Raw genomic sequence first — 26,425 nt, 5'->3', positions numbered from 1 at the left:
ATTATTTTCAAAACATTATCATCAACTATGGCCAAACTGAAATCTGATGATAAAATTTTGAGCGCTGATTTTTTGAAATAGAATTCAGGAAATCATCTTCCAGCTTTTTTTTTTTTTTTTTTTTAAAGACCCAAGCGCACATCCTAGTTTGCTTTGTTATGTCTTTACTTGTGTTGGAAACACAGTATTTCATTGTCGCCATCTAGATTTTTTTACTGAATTTAAAAATGATTAGGCCTGTTTTGTGCTTGTATAGCAGATGTTCTTTACATTTTATGATATAAACCTTTCTGCCAAGGGAAGAAAAAATAAAGGCATGAATGAATGCAATTCTTTCAAAAGTTTAAGGTTAAACATGTTTATTGATCCCTGAATCAGTCCCCAGGAGGATTAAGTGTAGAGGATTATGATGGAGAGAAGTCTTAAAAAATGATAAAACTGGAAGTCAGTCCCCATAATCCCAAATTTATAACCTAGTGGGGAATTCTGTGACCTAAAGTCTTCGTTTATGCTGAACATTTGACAAAGGACTTTTTTCTTCCAAATTTCTCTGCGAGTCCCTGTCTATGGAAATTTTATTTGCATTTGGAACCTTCGAAGTCTTCAGGACATTTGCGAGGTTTGCAGCAACTATTTATGATATTTGAAATGAGGTCTGTTATGGAAAACCTGAAATATATGTTCTTGTTTATAAACACATCCTTATCAGTATAGTATAACTGCTGTGTCTCAAATTCACTGCTCTGTGCACATATGTAATGTGCAAATACATATAGATGAAATTCTGTTGCTTAGCAGGATTGCTATGATTTTTGTTTGTTGGATCATAAGTATGATTATCCTTTAACTGCAGAGTTCCGATTATTGCTTCAATCAGACAAGAGCAGACCTTTGCCCATGGTGTCTCTGGCTATAACTTCATCTCAATTATAACACAGTCAAAAGCAATTAAAATCCATTAGGAAGTGTCAAAGCTAGGGAGCTCCCAGGCTCTATTTTAGGATAAGTCTTTATTTCTTCTTTATCAAATACAGTGTGTAACTAGTTGTTTTGACCTCCAACACTCGATTGCTCCTCATATATTGTCCCGGGCTTTTGGATCTTTGATTTGATTACAATTTAAGATTTATTCTTGCCACTTTCTTGGCATCTCTGCTCTCATAGGTAATGACAATTTCCTCTGTAACTCTTGCCGTTATCATTGCTTGGAGAGCTGCTAATGATGAGGTGGGTGTTCTACCTGAGTGTCATTCTATCTCAGTAAACTTTATTCATCTTGGAACTACAATTTGTAGTGTTACTCTTCTGCTACAAATTATAGAGCTATATTCCTGCTACAGTGTATGCAATGTTACAGAAGTTTACATGGACTTGGAACTACTATTTGGTGTACAAGATGAGTTTATTTTAGTTCACATTTTAAGTGGCTCAGTGATGTTTCTGGTGCAGTGAATTTAACTTTTACTATATTATAGAGTGAATTCAAGCTATTGAAGAAGATGCCGTATGGCTGTTAGAGTAAAATTGCTTAAGTTCAAATCCTGGCTCTGGCATTTACTAGCTGGGTAGCCTTAGGAAAATTATATAACCTCTCTTGCCGTGGTTTCTTCACCTGTAATTGCATATAATGATATACCTGTTTTGTGTAGTTTTTTTTTTTTTTTTTAAGATTTCATCTTAATAGTTACCTGTAAGACACTTAGAAAATAGCCAGGCCTACTCAAATGCTAATAATAACAATAGTTATAAATATGTAATAGTAAAAACGTAATAGGAGTTTTTATTGATTTTAAAAATAAAAATTGAAGGTTGTCACTAAACTAGAATACACATTATCTCTGTCTCCTTCCTAAGTGGTTGAGGAGATAAAAACCTTTTCCTCTGTGTTCATGCCTAATTATTCTGAATAGAGAAAGAAAGCTATTTCTTCCCTCATGGTAGCTAGTGCAAACTGCATGTTCTTTCTCTTGTCTCGAAGTGTAATGATAAAAGGTCAGTGTAAAAATAGTACTGAGCAACAGTTATGGAGATCATACCGACAGAGTCTGCAGAAATTTAAGGGATAATGAAGGAGTATTATGAAGAACTTTATGCCAGTAAATGGGACCACCTGGATGAAAGGAACACAAATTACCAAAATGGACTCAAGAAGAGAGAGGATACTCAATGATCCCTGTCTCAGGTCAAGAAATTTAATTCACATTTAAAGCTTATAGACAAAGAAAACTCAGGCCCGGATATAGTCCCTGGTTACATATATCAGTCTTAAATAAAAAAAAAAAAAAAAAAAAAGGAGGAAACATTATCTCAACTGAGGCCAGTATCCTCATACCATAACTAGAAGTGTTACAAGAGAAAAAAAATTACAGGCTGATATCTATCATCAATTTAGATTTGACATTCTTAACACAATTTTAGCAAATTATGCTCAGCAGTATTAAAAAAAATGGTAATATATCATGACCAAATGGGGTTTATATCACTAATGCAAGGTTGGGCGAACATCTGAAAAGCTGCCCTGTTAAGAGAAAAAGGCGGGGAGGAGTTGGGTGATCATCTCAATAGATGCATAAAAGAATTTACAATTGCAACGCTTTTCTAATAAAAACTCAATAAGCTAAGACTAGAGGTTGTCACTTGCAAACTGATTGCATGTGTTTGTAACAAAATCTCCTGCTAACACTTTACTTAGTGGTGAAAGAATTAATGCTCTCTACCCATGTTTGGGAAGACTACAAGGATATTCTCCCCACTTTCTTTCTTTCTTTTTTTTTTTTTTAGGGCTGCACCCATGGCACGTGGAAGTTCCCAGGCTAGGGGTCAAATTGGAGCTACAGCTGACCACCTACACCACAGTCACAGCAATACCAGATCTGAGCAGAATCTGTGATCTACCCCATAGCTCATGGCAATGCTGGATCCTTAACCCACTGAGGGGGGCCAAGGATCGAACCCCGTCCTCATGGTTACGAGTCAGGTTCATTAACCCTAGAGTCAGCCTATTTCTGTAGTATGGGCAATGCAGGGTCTGAAAGCTCAGCACTTCTGCCTCAGTATAGGACAGCTCTGAAGGGCTACCCCAGTTTCTGGGTTCTCTCTGTGATTGACTGAGGTCTCTGCTGTGATGGCATCACAGCTCAATCACTCCCTCCACTCAGTCCTGCTTCTTTCACTCCCTTCCAGTTGTTGGTTCCAAGGAAGTTCCCCAACAGAAATTTTGTACCCAAATTTCAGTCTCTAATCTGTTTTACAGGGAATCTGGCCTGAGAACTGTTTCCATGAGTTCTGGCTGAAACCCTAAATAATCACGGAAACCTAAAACCAGATCATGGAGCTTCCCCTTCTGTTTTTCCTTCTAGGCTCCATTTCTATCAAAGCTTTACCCATATAGATATAAAACAAAATAATTAACAATGGCTCATATTAACCTAACACTCACTGTGTGCCAGGTGCTGTGTTTTATATGTTATCTTTTTATAATCTCCCCAAAACACTAAGAGGAGGGTTCTACTCTTTCATGGAGGAAATGGAGATAGTTTGATAAAATTTTACCTTTAGGAGAAGTAGGGCAAAGGACATAAAGGGACTCTGTGTTATTTCTTCATCTTTTCTGTATGTCCAAAATGAGGTCAACATAAAGGAACTTGGAAACATTGAGCAATAGACCCAGAATTTTTTAACTTTACAGAGTGGCTCCAGAGTTCAAGTTCCTAAATATTAATCGAAATTGCCTTTAAAGCAAAAGTCGTCTTGGACTCAAACCAGAGAAAAGTTACATGATGTGTGCCTTTTTGCATGAAGTAGAATGAGGTGTTTATCTAGACAGCTAAAATATTTTAGCTGTGGATATAAAGTTCATGTAAATTATCAGTCTAATATATCACTTAGATTATAATTACCTGAAAAATAGAGACAGACTTCTTATAACTTTTACCAGATCAGCCACAATCAAAAGCACATAATGCAAATATGAAGATGAATTTCAGTGCGTACAGTTGTGTCAATACCCAGATAAATGAATATGTGATTCTCACCCTCTCTTCCCTCTCGTCTTTGGAATGAAGAAGAATCATTGTGTTCAAATAGGAGTGTCCTATTACAAAAGCTTTCCAAGAAAACTAAAAAAAATTAATTGGAAATAAATATTCTTCCTACTTATTTCCAACATGGTGACCCTTTTGTATTTTCAGCATGTGTTAAAATGAAAAATTGATTATAGTTAATATGAAGCACAGTGAAATGTAATGAAAAACAAGATTGTAATGAAAAATGAGAATAACTCTAAAGTCAATTTGCTTCAAATTGAAGCATTGGATTAAAATGAATTAGCTTATAGTCCATCATGTTTACAAAGAATTTATCTTATTTTTTCAATTTGTTCCCTTTTCAGTGGTAAAATACCTTCATAAGAGGTTTTCCATTAAATTACCTGATTAGTTATATTCAATTATTTTGAGATGCTTTTTATGTGGAATTTTCTTGTTTTGTTTTTAATAGATACATATGTTTTGTTATGCTGTTATGCTGAGTTTGACATTTTTCACTCTACATATAAAGCAAATGTAATTTCCCAACTTTTAAAACAGTGATAAAATGGAAATAACATGAAAGCAGGAGTTAGAATAACTGGAGTCTAAAGATCATATTTCCTTTAAGGGACCTAGTGACTTTATAGATGTTACTTAATCTTCTAATTACCTAACTTCTCATCAGAATAATGAAATGATCTATAAGATGTTTCTAATTGTAAAATTATCTAAATTTCATTTTTTGATTCACGAATGTACTCTACAATTCTTCTTGCATGCTGTAAGTCACAAAAATCCTTCTTATTAAGAAACTAAAATTTAGTTTAGCATATCTTAAAGCTTTCCTTAACTTTTTTATAAGCTACTACCATGAATTTCAATTATTTTTGAGACCCTAAAGCACATTTAAGATCATAGTTTGTTTTTAATTTCCTTCAGATAATTCAAATTTTACTGATAGCATCATCTCTACCACTGTATATTTTATTTTATTTTTTTGTCTTTTTAAGGCTGCACTCGTAGCATATGGAGGTTCCCAGGCTAGGGGTTGAATCGGAGCTGAACCTGCCAGCCTGCACCACAGCCACAGCAACCCAGGATCTGAGCCGCTTCTACAGCCTACACCACAGCTCATAGCAACACCGGATCCTTAACCCACTGAGTGAGGCCAGGGATCGAACCCTCAACCTCATGGTCCCTAGTCAGTTTTGTTGACCACTGAGCCACGACAGGAACTTCCCATTGTATATTTTAGAGATGGCCATTATTTCCTTTTTTTTTTTTTTAGTATCAGCCAAGAGTGTTAGTATTATACTGAAAGCGAATAATCAATTAATTGCCCCAAGGAAATGGGGCGTAAATAGCAAAATTAACTTTTGCGTATAATCTGTGTAAATTTTAACTTAGTTTAAGGGGAACTTTTTTAAGGGCTAATTCGTGTCTATCGATATAGTCACGTGTTCACTGATAATAGGATTACGGTAGCTCTTGATTTCTGTCGGTGAGCTTGAAGCCTTGCACAATGTACCTTTTAAAATCCTGGAGATGAGAAGCAGATTTAAATAAAGTCTACTAAGTGGCTTCCACTACTTGTGGTAGTTTTAATTTTTTTTTGACATAGAAATATTGCCTTTAAAGGAGGCTCATATTCACATAAGCTGAAGTACTAAGCACTCACTGTGAGAGGCGGTATTTTTTTTAGGAATAGGTGACGTTGGAGAACTAGAGAAAACAGAATCGGTTCTTAAGAAGTAGAAACAAGGGAGTTATCAAAATTGGAAATAATTTTCTCTCAAGGCTTTAGTCGATAAACAGGAAGCTACAACATACAAATAAAGATCCTCCAGAATTTAGAAAAAAGAAAAAATTTCCTTTTGAGCAGCGAAATATGTGCATAATGTCCATTTTCCTGGTAGCACTGAGTAGATAGAACCTGGTTTAAGAGGCTTTCATACCCTGTTATCAGGCAGAATACTTTTCATCTCTAAGACGTCTATCTGTGTGTGTGTGTGTATGTATCAAGCCAAGGATTTTATTTCTCTAGGAATCCACCTTACCCACAGAATTAGGATTAAATTAGTAGTTCTCAAATTTTCTTAATCATCAGAACCAGCTGGGACATTTTTTTAAAAAAAGATTCTCAATCTTTGCATGCACTATATCAGAAGCTTCAGAGGACAATCTTAAGAATCTGCATTTTTAATAAAAACCCTTTATGAGTCTGATGGTAAGACAAGTTTAGGAAATAATAGATTAAATGATGTCTAAATTAGATGTCACCATTATTTAATGTCTGGATTTATTTTTAAAATACCTGGAGGTGCACTGTAAGTATGACTATTCATTCAAGCTTCTCTCTTAGATGGCATCAAGGGGCGTATTTTCTCTATTAAATTGCCTTAAAATACACCAACCTAAGTGGAGTTAATGGAAGATGGCTGGATTGTAATAAATTATGATGTTTTCCACTTTTAGTACCAGCTTTAGTTATTTTATTAGTGAAGATTTTATCTGCTTTAGTTCTGCAAAACAACCCTGCCCCATTGGGACAGACAGCTGACTGTTTTAACTTGCTGATACAGTCTCTTCAGAATATTCCACACTGTCTGCCCTCTGCTTGGTCAACCCAACAAACATTCTGATCTTGATTTTGTTCAAGATTTCCTTTTCTGATGACCTTAATTTATTTGATGACCAGCTGGCATAACTATTCAGACATATTTCTAGGGTTTTTTTTTTTTAATATTAACAAACTGGCATTTTTGTTTATATTCAATTTCTGGGGAAATTGCCTGGGTCACTTAAGACCAGACCCAAGCTGACTGTACCAAGAAGCAGACCTTGGGAGAAGGATGGCAGGGAACCCCTGGTGCTTATTTTCTTTGCTGTGGAATGGCTGGGTCTGGAGGAGAAAACCCCAGATGCAAATTGATCTGGATTTCCTACCCAGTGCTCTAGAGAGAGTTCTGCTTTGAAGCACTGCTGGAAATGAACTCATCCTCTTAAAAAGAAACATGGGGGCAGAGGCTGGACACCAGAGGCAAAAATGAAAACAAGAACTCGGGCTCGTCTCGAGTGAAATGTAGGGAAGGGGACTGAACGTGGATATTTTCTTCAGACGGAACTGGGTTGAAATCTGTCCATCAGAGAGTGGGATGAGAGAGATTTGGGAAGTAGTTCTCTGTTTCCAAGGGGAAGTGATCTCCTAATTTGTAAGAAATTGGTACTTGACTTTTTTGTTTGTACAAAAAATGCAATGTTTGATGAGTTTGGGGAAAAAGTGAGCAAAATCATCAGAAGTGAGGGATATTCTCTATCACTTAGTTTAATATGAAGATGTATTTCTGTGTCAGTGATGTGTTTCTTCTTTTTTTGTCATCGTTATTGTTGTTTTGCTTTTGACCAACATTGGGAATCTTCTTGTTCAAGTGTGTATAGTGAGAAGGGCTGCCATCTGGTTTGGTGAAGTTTTTATGAGCAATTTCTGGCAGAATTTGAGCTCTATGTATATATCTCAAAATTACTCAGGCGAGAAAATTGAATTTGTCCAGCCAGCCTAGATGATGCACTCAATCTCACAGATTCAAGATCCAGAAAGTTCTTGCCACAAATTAATGAATGAAAATTTTTTACATAGAGAATGGATAAACTCAACAATAAGGTCCTACTCTATAGCCCAGGGAACTGTATTCAATATCCTGTAATAAACCATAGTGGAGGAGTTTCTGCTGTGGCTCAGTGTGTTAAGAACCTGACTAGTATTCATGAAGATGTGGGATCAATCCCTGGCCTTGATCAGTGGGTTACAGATCCATTGTTGCTGCGGGTTGTATGATAGGTTGTAGAAGTGGCTCAGATCCTGTGTTGCTGTGGTGTACATAGGCTGGCAGCTGCAGCTCTGATTCAACCCCTAGTCTGGGAATTTCCATATGCTGCAGGCACAGCTTTAAAAAGACAGAAACAAAAACAAAACATAATGGGAAATAAAAAAGAGTATATGTGTATATCTGTATATGCATAACTGAATCACTTTTCTGTACAGCAGAAATTAACACAACATTGTAGGCCAACTATACTTCCATAAAAATAAATTTTAAAAAGTTTTTTCTACATTGAAAAGCTGGAGAGGTTTCATCGTGAAAGAGTACTTCATTTTGCTAGCCGCCACATCTTCACAAACAGAAAAAAAAACCCAAAAAACTTAAGAATTTAATGACCCTTAGCATGCTAGAAAATTTAATAGCTACATTAAAATATTCCCTTAACATTTTATAGTAAGAAATAATATAACAAACATATTTCTTAAACGTTCAAGCATAACTTGGGTTGCAAAGACTTTGCAGAATATGAAATATGGTGTAGATTTTGTTCTAGATCTTTATAATTTATCCACTTTTCCAAGGAATAGGGAGGGATTTTTAATCACTATGTAGAGAGTTTGCAACATTTATGGATATCCCTGTATGCTGTTTGGTAATTCTGCAGTTCAGTGAAGGTCTGTTACATACTTTAGCCTTATCCTAAAGCACAAATATATGTAAAATCATGGGTGTGGATGAGCTAGATACCTTCCTCCTAAGCGACATTATAATGCTCATTAAAGTTAACAATCAAATAGCATTTTGATGATAAGTGGTTTTTGATGATTACTTACATTTCCCCATGTAAATAGTAAGACAGATGACTATAAAATTAGATTTTCAGTAGTTCTCTTGTGGTGCATCAGGTTAGGGATCCAGCACTGTCACTGCTGTGGCTTAGGTTGCTACTGTGGTGCGAGGCCTGGCCTGGGAACTTCTGCATGCCACAGGTGTGGCCAAAAAAATTTAGATTTTCATTTCAAGAAGTCAAAATTGAAGAACAGTTACAAAATGCATAGGTACCTGACAATGGCAAATACTTAAAAGATAAATTTCAAATGGTGTACTCGAACATTTTAAAGAACAAAATGTTATTAAGAGCAGTGGCTTTAAAAGCCATTATTTTAACTGGTATTTTAAAATCTAAATTGAAAAAAGTGTTTACTTTGGAAGAACATTTAGTATATAGGACATGCTTAGGTATGTTCAGACTTTGAAGTACAATTATATAATAAGTATTAATATGCCACAAAATTAAAGCATAACATGTAGAATTATTATATGACTAATAATATTATAATGCTAAACAGTAGATGTTGCATTTTGGAATCAGGGTATATGATTATCTAAATACAAAGAACTATCTGAATTGGTCTTGTGTGATTTGCATAGTTTCCCCTGGTCTTTACCTCCTGTCAGTCACTGATTTCTAAGAAAGTTTGGGGAGTTCCCGTCGTGGCGCAGTGGTTAACGAATCTGACTAGGAACCTTGAGGTTGTGGGTTCGATCCCTGCCCTTGCTCAGTGGGTTAAGGATCCGGCATTGCCGTGAGCTGTGGTGTAGGTCACAGATGCTGCTCAGATCCTGTGTTGCTGTGGCTCTGGTGCAGGTCGGCGGCTGCAGCTCCAATTAGACCCCTAGCCTGGGAGCCTCCATGTGCCACGGGTGCGGCCCTAGTAAAGGCGAAAAAAAAAAAAAAAGAAAGAGAAAGTCTGGAAGCCTAGAAAAAGAAAAATGAAAAGTAAATATTTGATTAATGCATATAGAATTTTAAAATCACACAGGAGTGAGAATTTTAAAAAATGTTTTGAACGTTATTTATTTAGCCAATAAAGCCTATCTGTAGACACCTGGGTGAGGCAGTTAAACTTTCCAGGTCTCATTTATTCAAACAGCGAAGATTTGGAGCTCTAAGTACTCTCTAAGGCCTCATTCTGTACTTAAACTGAATTACCTTAACAGCTCTTTTTTTTTTTTTTTCTTCTTTTCTTTTTAAGGCCGCACATGAGGCATATGGAAGTTGCCAGCCTAGGGGTCCAAGCGGAGCTACAGCTGCCGGCCTATACCATAGCCACAGTAATGCAGGATCTGAGCCTCATCTTGTGACCTATGCCACAGCTTGCGGCAACACCAGATCCTTAACCCACATCCTCACAGAGACAATGTCTAGTTCTTAACCCACCGAGCCAAAAGGGGAACTCCTAAAAAATATATTTTTTAATTGTTGCTTAACTGCTTGCAACTGATACAGTTATCAAATACATACAGACAACTTAAAAGCAGTGCCTCCAATAAATGAACTTTGTGTTATTCCAGCTAGAAAGTGATGCTTGAAGAATTTTGGAAGATTGAAGGGAAGAAGGCTCTGGAAATGCAGAAGTAGGTCAGTTTAGTATGGAAAGGGGAAAGAAGAGAGCAAAAGCATATACCTACAAGCAGACGTTAAGTGGAATCCAGGAAAAAGCTGTGTAAAGAAGAGAAAGAAAGATACAGGGGGTTGTAGGAGGAAAAAGCAGCAACAGTTTCAATATGTCATATGAAATCCTGGGACAAATCAGTATGTTGCCCCTTTTGTCTGTTTGGTGCTCATTTGCTGTGTGAGACATGAACAGCGAGGTTTGACTTCAAGCGGAACATCTACAGTTTTAGTTGACCTTAGAAGCATCATTTTCCCCTAAAAGAGTCAGCTGCTGACTCTGTGCTCATCACTGCGCCAGGTGCTGTGTGTACAGTGCTTGTCCCTCAGAGAACCTCCTGCCCCTTGATTCCTTAAGGTCTCCTAGAAGAGACAAACATTGAAATATACACAGGCCAATATAATTAAAAGTTGAGAGAAATTTGCATAGGAAGACAACTGTAGCTTGAGGGGTCAAGGAAGGCTTCTCTGAGGAATTGATATCTAAACCGAAATGGGATTTTGAATTCACAGCAATCAGTGAGTGCATATTATGAGATACAGAACTAGAATAAAGGACAAATGTCTCTTATCCTTCGGGTTTATACATGTGACCTGGTTTTTCGGTCCAGATCAGTTTTACGAGGTACCCACATAGAGGTGCGGGTTAGATTTGGAGCTTCCTTTACAAGGAGAATGAGGGGCATGTGATTAATTTTACAAAAGATTCGTTGTCCATGAAAATAATATTTCTTTTAAATATTATTTTTAATGATGTGGAGGATAAAAACATGAATATTAATTGAAAGAAAACATTTAAGAATTTAGGAACTAGGCTTCTTAAATGAGGATTTAATTTTGGCACATGTGAGCCAATCACTTGGATCATATTTCCCTGTATTCTATTAAAATCATATTACACTTTTATTGCATCACTTAAAAATAATAACAACACAGTTTTCCAAAGTTTTAAATCAATTCTAAAGCTGCTTCACTTCTCTCTCTCTAGTATCGACCAGGCTTTTTTCAATTAAATGCTTCTTTGTAACCTCCAACCAAATAGGTTCTATATAAATTCCTTGGACTGGAGGAACTGAGAATTATTTGTCCTCATTCACATAATAGATGAGATGTGAGATGGTTTATGTGGTATATGAGTCTCTGAAGGAAGCTTCAAAATCACATGTGAGTTTGTAGAGTTTCAAGTAGCAAATTAATTTCAAATTGAGCAACATTTCTCTCTTCTAAAATCCAGATGACAAGTTCCAGAAAAGCACTTTTAAGTATCGGAAAGTGGGGGGTGAAACTTGCTCAAATTTTGGCCTCTTCCTGCTCGTCTAAAATGATGTAGAGAGAAAAGTAGCAGAAGTAACCTTGTGGTTTGCCAGCCCTTCAAAAACCGTGGAAAGCAAATCTAATATGACCTGAATACTCAGAGCTGGTGATTTTTTTTTTTTTTTTAAGGTTTCTGTCTCTTTCATTCAAGAAGAAGAGCAGGAAAAATTCTATCTAAATTCAGAAACATGAATGAAATTTTGAATGACCTTATTTCTTCAACCACATCCTTCTTGCCTTGATTTTATTTTTTTAAATCTCTGTTCTCAATACAGCAGAAGTTCCGATGGGAAAGACTTTGTGGGTGGAAAAGGAGCTGGGCTAACAGGAGATGGGTAGCCATCCCTCAGAACTAATTGCACTCATTCAGGTCAGAGTAGTGTGAACTGAGCTGTTGTAAAGGAGGCTGAATTTATGTAAACATTTCACTTTACACTTACATAAAGGGGTCATCATGCTTCCACAAATTAAATGTATCAGCAGTGTAGCACTGGCCAACTTCACTATCAAGAGACGGTCTCCCATGCATTTCTTGTGTTCTGCATTGTTCAGCTTCTGAGCAAAGGATGTGTTGCTTAGACTTTCCCCTGAGACATTTGCTTGCATTCCAGAATAACTTAGCTACTGCCCTCCTCTCCTCCCCCTTCTGCTTTACCTCCTCTTCCCCTTAGGGGTGCCAGCAGCCCACAACAACTAGGGTCTCCTAATGTTGGGGTTCCTCTTCTATGGTGCAGCCCACTACTCCTTCAGGAAAACATCTGACCCTCATTTTGCCCTCTGATAACTGGGGAACCAGTGGAAGATATTTCTCTGGTTGATGCTTTTTGCTATCTCTAAATTAAGGATCTTGTGTCTTCTGTCGGTAAATGCATATGAAAGGGTGCCAAGCCAACTTGTTAGCTTGTGAGTATGGTCAGGTCTCAGATCCTTCATGGTCTCTGACCTAACTAGCATGCACGAGGGACTGCAAACCCATTTAGCCATGGGAACCAGGCAAGGGATGTGAATTAAAACAAGTAGATCAAGTGTGAATTCATTAATGGCAACTGACACTCAGCCTTAGAGTTAGGTGTTTAATAGGGAATAATGTTGACTGCAGCAACTACAGGGCAGTGAGATAACCCTATTTCAAAAATATTTAGCAAACCTGTTCTGCTTTAAAGCACTGTTGGGGTAACTAAATTCGTAAGAGCTGGCTTGTCATCATTTAGTCTCTTCTGTCGTAATCGGTGAGAAACTTCAGAATAGAGACGTTTTCCATCTTGGTAACCAAGGAAGCACTTAGCGCAATGCCAAAGTAGGCACTCATTGAAGAATGAGAAATTCTTAGCAGTCCATGAATTGTAGAATCAGCCACTGGTTAAGAAGAAACACAGTATTATTTTTGGCGGCGGGGGCAGTGGTATATACCTAGAAGTAGAATTGCTGGGTCCCATGGTTTTTAGTTTTTTGAGAAACTTCCATACTGTTTTCCACAGTGCTTGCACCAATTTATATTCCCAACAGTGTGCGAGGAGTCCCTTCTCTCCACATTTTCATCAACATTTGTTATTTGTGTTCTTTTTGATGAAAGCCATTCTGATGGGTGTGAAGTGATAACTTTTTGTGGTTTAGATTTGTATTTCCCTGATAATTAGTGATGTTGAGCATCTTTTCAGGTGCCTGTTGGCCATCTACGTTTCCTCTTTGGAAAAGTGTCTATTCGGTTCTTCTGCCTATTTTTAATCTAGTTGTTTGCAGTTTTTTAAATGTTGTTATAGGCAGTTTATATGTGTTGTATATGTGTAGCATTTGCAAATATCTTCTCCCGTTTGGTAGGTTGTCTTTTCATTTTGTGGATGGTTTTCTTTACGGGGGAAAAAGCTTTTAAGTTAATTAGGTCCTGTTTGTTTATTTTTGCTTTTATTTTCTTTGTTTTAGGAGACCGTTCCAAAAAAATATTGCTATTATTTTTGTCAAAGATCGTTCTGCCTATGTTTTCCTCTAGGAGTTTTATGGTTTCTGGTCTTAGATTTAGGTCTTTAATCCATTTTCAGCTTTTTTTGGTATATGATATTAGAGAATGTTCTAATTTCATTCTTTTGCATATAACTGTCCAGTTTTCCCAGCACCATTATCTTTTATCCACTGTAAATTCTTGCCTTCTCTGTCATAGATTGATTGGCTATAAGTGAGTGGGTTTATTCCTGGGCTCCCTGTTCTTATCTATGGAGCTGTGTATCTATTTTTGTGCCAGTATCGTATGGTTTTGATTATTGTAGACTATTCAAAAGCATACAATATTCGTAGTAGTATTATTTACAATTGCCAAGATATGGAAGCCACCTAAGTGTCCATCAACAGATGAGTGGATAAAGAAGATGTGGTATATCTGTATAATGGAATTCTACTCAACCATAAAACAGAACGAAATTTTGCCATTTGCAAAATGGATGGACTTAGAGGGTATTACACTAAATGAACTAAATCAGAGAAGGACAGATACTATATGATACCACTTATATGTGGAATTTAAAAATATGGCAAACTAGAGAATATAACAAGTAAGCAGGCTCACAGATACAGAGAACAAATTAGTGGTTACTAGCAGGGCGAGGGAAGGGAGGTGGCAAGGGAGGGGATAGGGGCTAATAGGTATTAAATATTAAGTATAAAATAAGCTACAATGATGTGTTGTATAACATGAGGAATGTAGCCAATATTTCATAATATATAAAACTATATGTATGTAACTATAAACATAGTATAACCTTTAAAAGTGGTGAACCACTATATTGTACACCTTAACTTATACTTTAATAAAAAAATGCAGAGTTCCCTCTGTGGCCCAGCGGATTAATAACCTGACATCATATCCATGAGGATGCGGGTTTGATCCCTGGCCTCACTCAGTGAGTTAAGGGTCTGGTATTGCAGCAAACTGCAGTGTAGGTCACAGATGCAGCTTATGTCCAGTGTTGCTGTGGCTGTGGTGGAGGCCTGCAGCTGCAGCTCTGATTAGACCCCTAGCCTGGAAAGTTTATATGCTGCAGGATATAAGAAAAAATAATGCTTACATATTAAAAAAGAAGAAATACAGTATAATGCCAAAAGAGCAAAAACATTTTGCCATGATTTTCTTTCACAAAATAGGAACTCAGATCAGGTGGATAGGCATCAGACTTTGTCTTTTAAGTAACCCATTTATAGTACTTGCCCTACTTATCTGTCCCAGCATTTTATTTCACCTCTACTGCTACCACATTTTTATTTTTGTTATTCATTTCTGTGCTCAGTGTATACACAGTTTAGTTATAGCCATTATAGTTCATGTTTTTTTTAATAAGTGTTTTTCATAGTGTGATATAATTATTGAAAAACTCTAATCATTCTGCATTTTTTAGCTGTAAAAATGGCCAGAAAGTTAGAAACATAAAATTTTCAGACAAAAGTCTGAGTTTTATTTTTATAGAGATAGGTTTCAGGCTTCATAAAAAACTCCAGTGATGATTTAAAAAAATGAAAGACATTTTTATGTTGAAGCCAGCAAATATTTTCTTAAGTATTAGCCCAGAAAATTTGAGATTCTAAGAGTACTTTCTAGGAGCCCCTAAAATTGTAGGTCATGTGATAAAATTTGGATGGTTATATGAATGTTTATAGAATTTTGAGTACATCTTTTAGTCCCTTGTAAAAATAGGATTAAAGAGTTTTTATCATGTCTTTCATTTTCTTTGTTTCTGCATTTTAAATTATGAGAAAACTAAGTGAAAATAAGTAGATACCATTAAGTATAAGGAAAAAGATAAATATTTGTTATCCAAAAGATTATTAGTGGAGAGCAAGAGAAGTTTTTTCATTCTGAAGTGAAAAATACATTGAGGTACTTGTAATTACTATATGCTAATTGTGAAATGATGTGCATTTTATTATCAATTAGAAAACAGTAAAAGCAATTAGTCAAGATATTGATTTGTGGCAAAAAAATGCAGAATAAAATGTTTTTTATTTACTTGATTTTATTTTTTATTTTATTTTTTGGCTGTACCTTCAGCATGTGGAGGTTCTCCAGGTCAGGGATTGAACCTGTGCCACAGCAGCGACCCAAGCCTCTGCAGTGACAATGCTGGTTCCTTAACCTGTTGCACCACAATAGAACTCCTTTTGTTTATTGGAATACAATTTATGTAAGGAAAATTCATCCTGTTTAAGTCACCAGCTCTATGAATTTCAACAAATTTGTATACTCATGTAACCACAGCCATAAGTGTGATAAAAATATCACCATCACCCCGCCAGATTCCCAAATCTTCTATGTCATCAATCTCCCTTGCTGCCCCTGACCCCTGGCAACACGAATCTGATTTCTTTCCCTGTAGTTCTGCCTTTTCTATTATATTGTATAAATTGAGTGACAAATTGCGTCTCCTTTTGAGTATGGCCTCTTTTACTTTGCATAAGACTTTTGATAGTCACAGACGTTGTCACATACAACATTAAATTTGTCCTTTTTATTGCTGAGTTGTTTTGCATTGTATAGATTTACCATGAGTTGCTCTTTAATTTCCTAATTGAGGGATATTTGGATGGCTTTTTTAACTTCGAGAGATCGTAAATAAGATTCTATAAACTTTGTGAATGGGATTTTGTTTAGGCATGTCTTCATTTCTCTTGCATAGATGCCCATGTGTGGGATTACCACATCGTATGGAAGTGTATATTTAATTTTATAGGAAACTACCAAACTGTTTTCCAAAGTGGCTGCACCATTTTGGATTCCCATCACAAATGCACTGGAGTTCAGGTTGCTCCACATAGGAAACATACTTTTTATAAATTTTAAACAAGAATTCCTTTCTTTCAAGTCTTTCTGAAGATGCATTATATTAAAAGTTGATATATTATGCTGGAATTCTGTATTTTTTTCCAAACACCGGATAGTTAAAGTAGGTGGCAGGCTGGATCAGTTCCATTTTTTCTTTCTTATGAGTTAATAAAGCCCATTTTATTTATATGTGTGTGTGTGTATACCGTATATACATGAGTAAATTATATATATTTACACACACATACACACAATGAAATTCAAGATATTTTGGTAAAAGTAATGATTAAAATGTATCTTACATATGTATCATAGTAGTTTCTATATCATTTAAAATTTTGGTGAATAATTGTTTTCTAAATATAGGAAAAAATCTGTTCAAACAAATTTTTAGAGCCTTATTAATATTAGAGTCCTTGGGAGTTCCCGTCGTGGCGCAGTGGTTAACGAATCCGACTAAGAACCATGAGGTTGCGGGTTCGGTCCCTGCCCTTGCTCAGTGGGTTAACGATCCGGCGTTGCCGTGAGCTGCGGTGTAGGTTGCAGACGCGGCTCGGATCCTGCGTTGCTGTGGCTCTGGCGTAGGCTGGTGGCTACAGCTCCGATTCAACCCCTAGCCTGGGAACCTCCATATGCTGCGGGAGCGGCCCAAGAAATAACAACAACAACAAAAGACAAAAGACAAAAAAAAATACTAGAGTCTTTGGTTATATTAGAACTCAAATTTCCAAAGTAATTGATGAGGCCACTCCATCTTTATCTGGAGCATGCAACAGCCCATGAAAAGAGCAACTTAGAAGAGCTGGATTATTTTATAAAATTTCCAAGCCAGTAGTAGTTCTCATGTGAGTGGAATTGGCCTCTGCAGATAATGCAGATCATTCAGACCAAACTGGAATTTTCAATTGCCCTTTAAGTCATTCAGTAAGGTGCTAATGAAACTTAGGAGTAAAATTTGGCTTCCCTAATGTCCAGGATGGCAATATTGCCTTGCATACAATAACATTAGTGTTTTAATAACCTTCCATTTATTCTGGGAAAAACACCAAAAGTGAAAGTGAACTTTCCAGAATAGAGACACTTGGGTTAGTTCTTTTTTGTGACTATTCCTAGGATGTTTTACAAAGCTTTTTGCAAGGCTAAATTAAATATAGGACCAAAGTAAAATGATGCTTCAACATTCATAACTTTTCTCAAGAAGTGATTCGTTACCAAGTAGGCTTTTTTTTTAAATGGCAGGTTTAATTAAATATTCAAAAGAGGCTGAAATTGCATTTATATATGTGGCATTTTTTAGTATCTCAACTTGAAACTGTCATGCACTCTTTCACAGGAATGTTATCATTTAGAAGATTAGGAAGTTGAATATATTTTTGTAAAAGTTATGGTTAAATTATCTTAGAGTGAGACCCAGCTGTCCTCTGCCTTGGATTATTTATTTTTCTTTCCATTGGCTTTCAATGCTAATAGAAGCAATATCAAAATGCTTATCATGTAATATGAAGTAAATGCCAGCACAAATACTCCTTGTGTATACTGCACCCACTCATAAGTGCTGCTTACCTGGTGTGGCCCATCCATCAGAAAATTTGTAATTTTCACAAATTGTCCTTTCTTTAGTTTGCGACTTCATAAAAACAACAACAAGGAAAGTTTTGGAACACTGAAGCCTACCCACACATTCGAATGGAGCTGTGTATGTGTATATATCCCTAAAGTTAGCTTTCAGATAGGTATACTTGTCACATACTCTGAGATTTTGTTCTATCAATATTCTATCCCTTCTCATTAATCAATCAAAATAATCATGAGCAGTACAGCCAAGTCAGTAGTGTTTATTTTTATTTATTCTCCTTTCTCCTTTATCTTGCATCTTCTGAGCCTTTTGTTGTCATGTCCTATGTTGTTTTTAAGTGAGACAGACAAGTATTGATCCAAGGAGTATATTAGTAATTAATTGGCCTATTAGTAACTCATGAGTCCTTTTTCCTAATGTTCACCCGACTGCAGTATCTTTTTTTCTATAGAAACAAAATACATTTTATTACAATGTATTTTGCCAAATTCTGACTGTTGACTTTTTGTTTTAGAACAACTTATGATTTTGTTTTGTTTTAGAACAACTTATGATTTTGTACTGAGTATTCTTTCTGTATTTTTTTTCTCTGCATATAAAATTTCTTTTAATCATGAGTGATGAAAAGAAGGGTGCATTTTATATTTGCCTTGATTCATTTTAAAGCAGCAGAAGACTTCCTCAAGCAGTATTAGGTAGGCTATAGTTTCCCATAAGTTAAATACATAAATCTTTTCCAAATTGATTAATTTCCTTAGTGAAAAATCAGGGAGAAAATTCTGGTAATTCTCAAGAAATACTAGAAAGTTGGGAAAAGATGTCAAGATGCTTAAGGCCAGTACTTTGACCTTTTAATAATCTTATTTAACTAGGACACAAATAATGTATGCAACAACTTTTCATGGAGGACAGAATTTGCAAAATGAAATAAAATTTCAGCTTATCCATATAGCATTTATGAGAGAAAGTGAAACAGAAACATATATTCCTCTAATAGTGGAAAAGGGGATGTTGATGTGTTTGAGTTTGCTTGATGTTCTTCAGTATTAAATTAGAGCAGGATTTCTAGTAAGTGTGCAACATATTTGCATGAGTATTAAAATAATTCATCATGATTAATTCTATTACAGCAAATCTCAGCCCTAATCACAATCTGCCATATACTACAGTGGTCTGTCAGCATTTCATATTTTACTGGAGTTGTGGAATTGCAGCTCCTATAAGAGCACCAGTGTCATCTGAGTTCACTGTGATTAATGTGGTTCTGAAGGAGATCTAATAACGATTAGCCAGTTTCATAAAGTGTTACTGAATAAGGTCGATGTGAGAAAAATTTTAAAGCTCTTCAGAATGTGCATTCTAGCAAGTACCTCTGGCAACAAATTGAGTTTCTTGAAGGATGAAGAGGTTTAACCTTGGAAAATGATGAACTCCTGGGTCAATGCTGGGAAAAGGGGATAGTTAAAGGATCAGAAGACAGTGGGGCAAGTCTAGAATTAATGGTGAAAATTACAGGAAAGTAGATATCAATCTGATCTACTGAAATTCCATAAGACCAAAACTCACCAGAAACAATGGGTTTCATGGGTTTAATGGGTCCAGTAAGGTGTAGTGCTTCCTATTGTTGGAAGTATTCAGATAGAGGCAAGAGGCCTACTTATGGAGACTCTTGCAAATTATATTTTTCATGGCTCAGAAGAGGGTTTTATTTAGGTAAATCTGAGTTCCTTTTCAACTATAAGTCCATAAGTTAATTTCCTTCAAAATATCAACAAGTTTCTTATATTTTTCTTAGATTTCAGTGGCAGCTTCAGTGGGAGATGGCTTTACTGGAGACATTGCAATTGATGATTTGTCATTTATGGACTGTACCCTCTACCCTGGTAAGAAAGAATGTTTCTATATTTGAGTATTTTCAAATCTGTTTACTTGAAAAAAACTGCCAAGGAAGTCCCAACATATTCTCACTTCTAATATATTCTATTAATATATTAATCCTGGAAAAGATTGTTTTGAATCTCGCTGGTAATTAGTCCTAAAATCTTTGCAAATACAGTAGAGCTTTGAATCAGTTGTGTGTATGCCTGATCACATGGAGATATTAGGAAATTGTGCCTGGGGTTAAACTGCAATTCCATCATATTTGGAAGGTTATAACAACTGGACCGGTTGCCTTATAATTACCTTGTTTTGGAGACTTTAGTAACCTCTTGGTTATCTTTAGCGATGTTTTACTCTCAGGCGGCGCTTTAAATATTCCTTAGGACTGTTGCCAGCCATTTCCTCTCCATGTCATAGACTTTTTTTTTTTTTTTAATTAATTAATTAATTTATTTATTTTTTAAATTTTATTTTATTTTTTCTTTTGTCGTTGTTGTTGTTGCTATTTCTTGGGCCGCACCCGCGGCATATGGAGGTTCCCAGGCTAGGGGTCGAATCCGAGCTGTAGCCACCGGCCTACGCCAGAGCCACAGCAACGCGGGATCCGAGCCGCGTCTGCAACCTACACCACAGCTCACGGCAACGCCGGATCGTTAACCCACTGAGCAAGGGCAGGGACTGAACCCGCAACCTCATGGTTCCTAGTCGGATTCGTTAACCACTGCGCCACAACGGGAACTCCTTTTTTTTTTTTTAATTTTTTATTTTATTTTATTTTTTTTTTGTCGTTGTTGTTGTTGCTATTTCTTGGGTGACTTTTTTTCTATTATAAATCTCCCAGGTTTTTATCTCCATTCTCAACCCTTCCCCTGAACTCCAGACTTAGTTACTAACCACCTACTCAACATCCCAACTTAGATATAATAGGCATCTCAGCGATAAGTAGGGAAAACAACTTAAAATAAACACACCCAGGGGAAACTAATTCCAGGCAGTGCACAGTGAACTTGTGGGGCTGAATACCAAGCTCTTAGAAGGTGATCTTGGGACTGAGGCTGTAGACTCTTAATTGCATGACAAGGGGAAGCACAGTCTCCTTCCTGGAGTCATCCGAGGATGGGTGATTTAGAAAGCAATTGCTGTAATCATTGCAGGGAGCACTTTCATCTGCTGAAAACTTACCCTTCAGCCTTGGTCCATCACTGGGTAACATTATCAGTCAGAGGAGTAACAGCCTCTCACCAAACATAATCAGAGGGCTGGATTCCAGTTCTTTCTGCTGTAGCCACATGACATAGCTCTGATTGTAAACCTCATCATTCTGGCAGGATTAATTACATTCTCTGTCTATTGGTTTCCATGCAACTCTGCAGCAAGCCAAGCCAACCCTCCCTCTGCCCCTACTCTGAAAGCCAGAGAAAAAGGCAGTCAGAATTCATCAAGTTGACCCTTATTCCTCAAGATCTCAAAGTAAATTCTTGATGGTCCATTGCCGCCTGAGTCCTACCATTCATGCATGTCTTTCTGTCTCAGTAAATAACAGTTTATCTCTAGTTCCTTATTCCTTTTTAATTAAAAAAATTTTTATTGAAGTATAGTTGATTTACAATGTGCCAATTTCTGTTTATAGCAAAGTGACCCAGTCTAATACATACATTCCCCTTCTTATATAATTTTCCATTATGGTCCATCCCAAGAGACTGGATATAGCTGCCAGTGCTATACAGTAGGACCTCATTGCTTATCCATTCTAAATGTAATAGTTTGCATTTACTATCCCCAAACCCATAGTCCATCCCTCCCCCACCACCTGTACCCTTTGGTGACTATACATTTGTTTTCAAAGTCTGTGAGTCTGTTTATATTCTGCAAATAAGTTCGTTTGTATCATTCTTTTAAGATTCCACATATTAGTGATATCATATGATGTTTGTCTTTCACCATCTGACTAACCTTATTTAGTATGATAATCTCTAGGTTCATTCATGTTGCTGCAAAAGACATTATTTCATTTGTTATGGCTGAGTAGTATTCCATTGTATATATGTACCACATCTTCTTAATCCATTCATCTATTGATGGACATTTAGGTTGCTTCCATGTCCTGACTGTTGTGAATACTGCTGCTATGAACATAGGGGTGCATGTATCTTTTTGAATTATAGTTTTGTCCAGATATATGCTCAGGAGTGGTATTGCTATATCATATGGTAATTATATATTTAGTTTTCTGAGGAACCACTATACTGTTTTCCACAGTGGTTGTATGAGTTTATATCCCAACAGTGTAGGAGGCTTCTCTTTTCACCACACTCACTCCAGCATTTGTTATTTGTAGACCTACTAATGATGGCCATTCTGGGTGGTGTGAGATGGTACCTCATTGTAGTTTTAATTTGCATTTCTCTAATAATTAGTGATGTTGAACTTTTTCATGCGCCTACTGGCCATCCGCAAGTCTTCTTTGGAGAAATGTTTGTTTAGGTCTTCTGTCCATTTTTCAATTGGGTTGTTTGTTTTTTATTGTTGAATTGTATGAGTTGTTTGTATATATTTGGGGACTAAGCCCTTGTCAGTTACATCGTTTGCCTCTAGTTTCTTGTTCTTCATCAACAAATCTGATCAGCCACTAACTTCATGTATATCCTGAGTCCACTTCTTCTCATTCCTCTCAATACTCTTGGCCTTGGTCCAAGGCACCCTTGTCTCTACATAGATTATTGTGGTTGTTTTTAAAATGATCTACCTGCTTCTACTCAAACTTCTACTCTTGAAATATAATTTCTTCAAACAGCAGCAGCCAGGATGATCCTTTTCAAATGTACATAATCTCATGTCACCCTATCATGAATCTTCCTATGACATCCCATCTCATTCAGAACAAAAGCTTAATTTCTTCCAATAACTTCCAAGGAATAAATGACCAGCTCTCTCATGCATCTTTGACTTTACCTTTTACCAACTGACTTCTCTTTACTACAAGACCTCTTGGCTGCTCTTTGAGCACTCCCACCACTTATGCCGCAGGGCTTTTATACCTGCTTTTCCCTCTTCCCGGAATGTGCTTCCCCTGGGATTATACACGTGACTTCCTCCCTTACGTCCTTCTGATCTCTGCTCAAAAATTTCTTCTCTAGGTTCCCGTTGTGGTGCAGTGGTTAACGAATTCGACTAGGAACTATGAGGTCATGGGTTCAATCCCTGGCCTTGCTCAGTGGGTTAAGGATCCGGCATTGCAGACACAGCTCGGATCTCGCATTGCTGTGGCTGTGGCATAGGCCGGTGGCTACAGCTCTGATTAGACCCCTAGCCTGGGAACCTCCATATGCCAGGAGTGCGGCCCTAGAAAAGACCAAAAAAAAAATTTCTTCTCCAGTGAAGCCTTCTTTCAACCTATAACACACACACACACACACACACACACACACACACACACACACACACACACACACACACACACACACACACACACCGTATCTTCCTTATCTCCCTACCTGACATTTTCTGTCTCATCCCCTGAGATGAGAAAGAACTTTCTCCACAACACCTATCACCTTATAGTCAAACTTGATTTTTCCCCATAATAATGTTAGCTACATGAGAGCAGGAATTTTGTCTTATCACTGCTGTATCTTTAGTAGCTTAAACAGTATCCAGCACATAGTAGAATTCAGTAAACACCTGTTGGATAGATGGATGGATAGGTGGAGAGATGTCTATATCTTTAAAAGTATTTCTATATTTTAGTTTATTATTCTTCTTAAAAGATGAATCACTTCTATATATAAGACACAATGTTATATGCCAGCTTCTGCTGAAAGCCAAATCTCAGTGTTTACAGCCTCAAGTGTTTATTTCTTATTCTTATGTGTGTGGGTTGGCATAGAACAATAATAGCAAACATATGCAGTTCTTGTTTATAGTTCTAATTCTGTGTAGTCCCAAGCTATGTATCTCTGTTCTATGTGTCCTATATATCTGGGACCTAGGCTGGTGGACCACGTCCCTGTTCGACACATTGTTTTTTAAGTGAGAGGGTTTGAAAATGAAAGCATATTTCTTACTTCCATTGGTCGTAGCAAGTCAGGTGGTCAAGCCTAACCTTGGGAAGGGGAAGTATTCACTACAGACAGGATGCTTGGCAAGGGTAGAGAATACAGAAAATCCTTGCAAGAGAGGGAGCTGATATTTGGTCCCATTAATACCATCCGTCACTCTTTGATTCATCTCATATGATTCTGTAATGTTTTAATAGTTCGTGGTCCATAACAGGTGCAGAGATCTTGAGCAATGGATAAGATGGACTCCTTTGTAATCCTAATCTTATGGAGCAAACTTGGAAGGAAATAACAGCCCAAGGCTAGCAAGCTATAAACTGTCAGGGTACAATGTCTGCTTCTTTGGCTCATCATGTTTACCACCATTATTATATTGCTCATCAAATACACTAAACTCCCAAGAAAGAGAAAGCAATTTCCATTTTACAGATGTGAAAAACTGAACTTACATAGCATAGGTGACCCAGCGTGGATTGCAGTTGAGGTCAGGAATGGGACTTTCACCTTGAATGTTTGATGTCAACGTCCAAATAGCCTCCCACTCTTAGCTTAGGAAGAATTGCCGTGACCCCAGCCACAGCAGAGAAGAAAAAAGAACACAGAAAGGGAACGCAAGTGCCCACTGTTGCTGTTGCTGCTCCAGTTATCCTGCTCCATGCATTCTGTGGCTGATGTTTCCAAGGTGGAGAAAAAACCTGCCAGAAACAAGGGCAGAGATGTGAAGTATCAGTTACACTCCATTAGTCCTGATTTTCTGGTTCAGGTTTTAGGGAAAAAAAATAGGGAATTTTTAAAACCATCTGAACTGTGTGGTTTTAATGTTGGCTTCATAACAAAAGAATCTTTGGGTCGAAGCCACAAAGCCTGCTGAAGCCATAGGTTTCATGAAGCTGATGTAATCTTACCATATGTTGAAAATGTAAATAAAAATTAGGCTCAAAAATATTGCTCTTGATTATTATCAGTCAGATTTTTTTTTAATGGCATCATGGTAGCTGAGGTGAGATCAGTGCATATAGGTTCACTTGCAGATATTGATTTATTTTGAATATAAATATTATGTATAGCATGTTTCCTCCTCGATTAATAAAACAAATCAAAACTGAAAAAAAAAAAACACAAACACAGAATATTGACCTAATGTCCAAAGCGCAGATTTATAACTTGCAACTTTTACACTAAAGATGGCTAAAAACGAGGAGATTATTTCATTTTTACCCATTTCTTCAAAAATCAACCTCTCTTCCCTCCAGGCCTCCCTTGTTCCTTTTGATGACATCGGTATCCTCCAGCAACCCAGGACTGAAATATCATAGTTGTCTTTGGCTTTTCCCTTAAACTTTGCCCACTTGTGTATCCTGCAGACTCCAACTCCAAAGTATTTCTCACATCTGTTCTATTTTTTCCATTACCTCTGCCACAATCCTGGTTCAAAATAGTGTTGAGTTGAATGGTTAGGCTTTTTACCTGCAAAATTTTATTAATTTTTGCCAATAGTTTTTATACTGTAAACTTGTTTTCTTTTCACTTTGTCCTGGACCATCATTAATTGGTCTTCCAGGTCCATTTCCTCTCATTTTTTTAAACTTCTCATTATTTCTAAAGATTTTCAAATCCCTTCTCAATTATGGATTGTATCTCCTTTGTTTCAAAACTTTGGTAATGTAGATTTTTATTTTAAATCTAATTCAGAAAGACACTAGCGAATCTTCTTTTAAGGCAAGATTAATTATGTATCTAGGGAAAGCAGACAATCTTTACCATGTAATAGAATCCTATGATTTTTTTGCATCAGTATATGGTAATGTCTATTCTTAGATAATGATGCAGCATGATGGCAAAGTTAATAGCTTTCCCTTCACCTTGAATTAGACTTTCGGAGTGATTATATAGTAAGAATCATTGCCAGACATTCAGACTTTAAAATATTATCCCAAAGGAAGTATCTGTTTCACATGATTCCTTCCATCTTCCATCAGAAAAGCACAAAGTATGTTTCTTTTAGCAGAGTACATGCAACAGGAGTTTTCTTTCTTGTGTCCAAGATTATTGGTGAGTTAGCTGGGTTATTTGGAAAAATAAACCTGTGACTATGTGGCATCACAACACACTGTTTGCAAACTGAAAGAAAAATTACCTATGTTCTTTTCATCTAACTTAAAATTTTGGAATTCAGCCTGCGTATTAGATTTATTAGTTACTAGAATTACTAATTATTAGAATGAGTATCACTATCAAAGGTATTTGTGTGTTATTTTTTTTCCCCAGGAAAATTTTGTTACTAAGTCAGTAGCATATCTTGCCACTGATGATAACCATAAAATTGAGGAAGTATGGTGACTGTTTAGAGAATATTTAACAATTATTCTTATGATGGGCTCCTCGACCCACCATGGTTTTTGTTGTTGTTGCTGCTGCTACTAAACCGACTGAGTTGATTGCATTTTTGACGTCCTTCCTCCTTAGCCTGAATATCTCATCAGCTTTA

At 36.7% G+C, this 26,425-nt stretch overlaps 1 protein-coding gene across 1 annotated transcript in view; it reads left to right on the top strand.

The window, feature by feature from the left end:
- MALRD1 (MAM and LDL receptor class A domain containing 1) overlaps positions 1-26,425 on the top strand; it is a 600,618-nt gene that overhangs the window by 145,198 nt on the left and 428,995 nt on the right. The window contains exon 20 of the mRNA XM_047755391.1: positions 19,794-19,881. Coding sequence (XP_047611347.1) covers positions 19,794-19,881 — 88 coding nt within the window. The remainder of the gene's footprint in view (positions 1-19,793; positions 19,882-26,425) is intronic.

Source organism: Phacochoerus africanus, chromosome 12 (assembly GCF_016906955.1).
Source record: "Phacochoerus africanus isolate WHEZ1 chromosome 12, ROS_Pafr_v1, whole genome shotgun sequence".
In the NCBI taxonomy this organism is placed as follows: domain Eukaryota; kingdom Metazoa; phylum Chordata; class Mammalia; order Artiodactyla; family Suidae; genus Phacochoerus; species Phacochoerus africanus.
The sequence above is the reverse complement of the archived record's forward strand: the minus strand, read 5'-3'. Positions and strand labels throughout refer to the sequence as shown.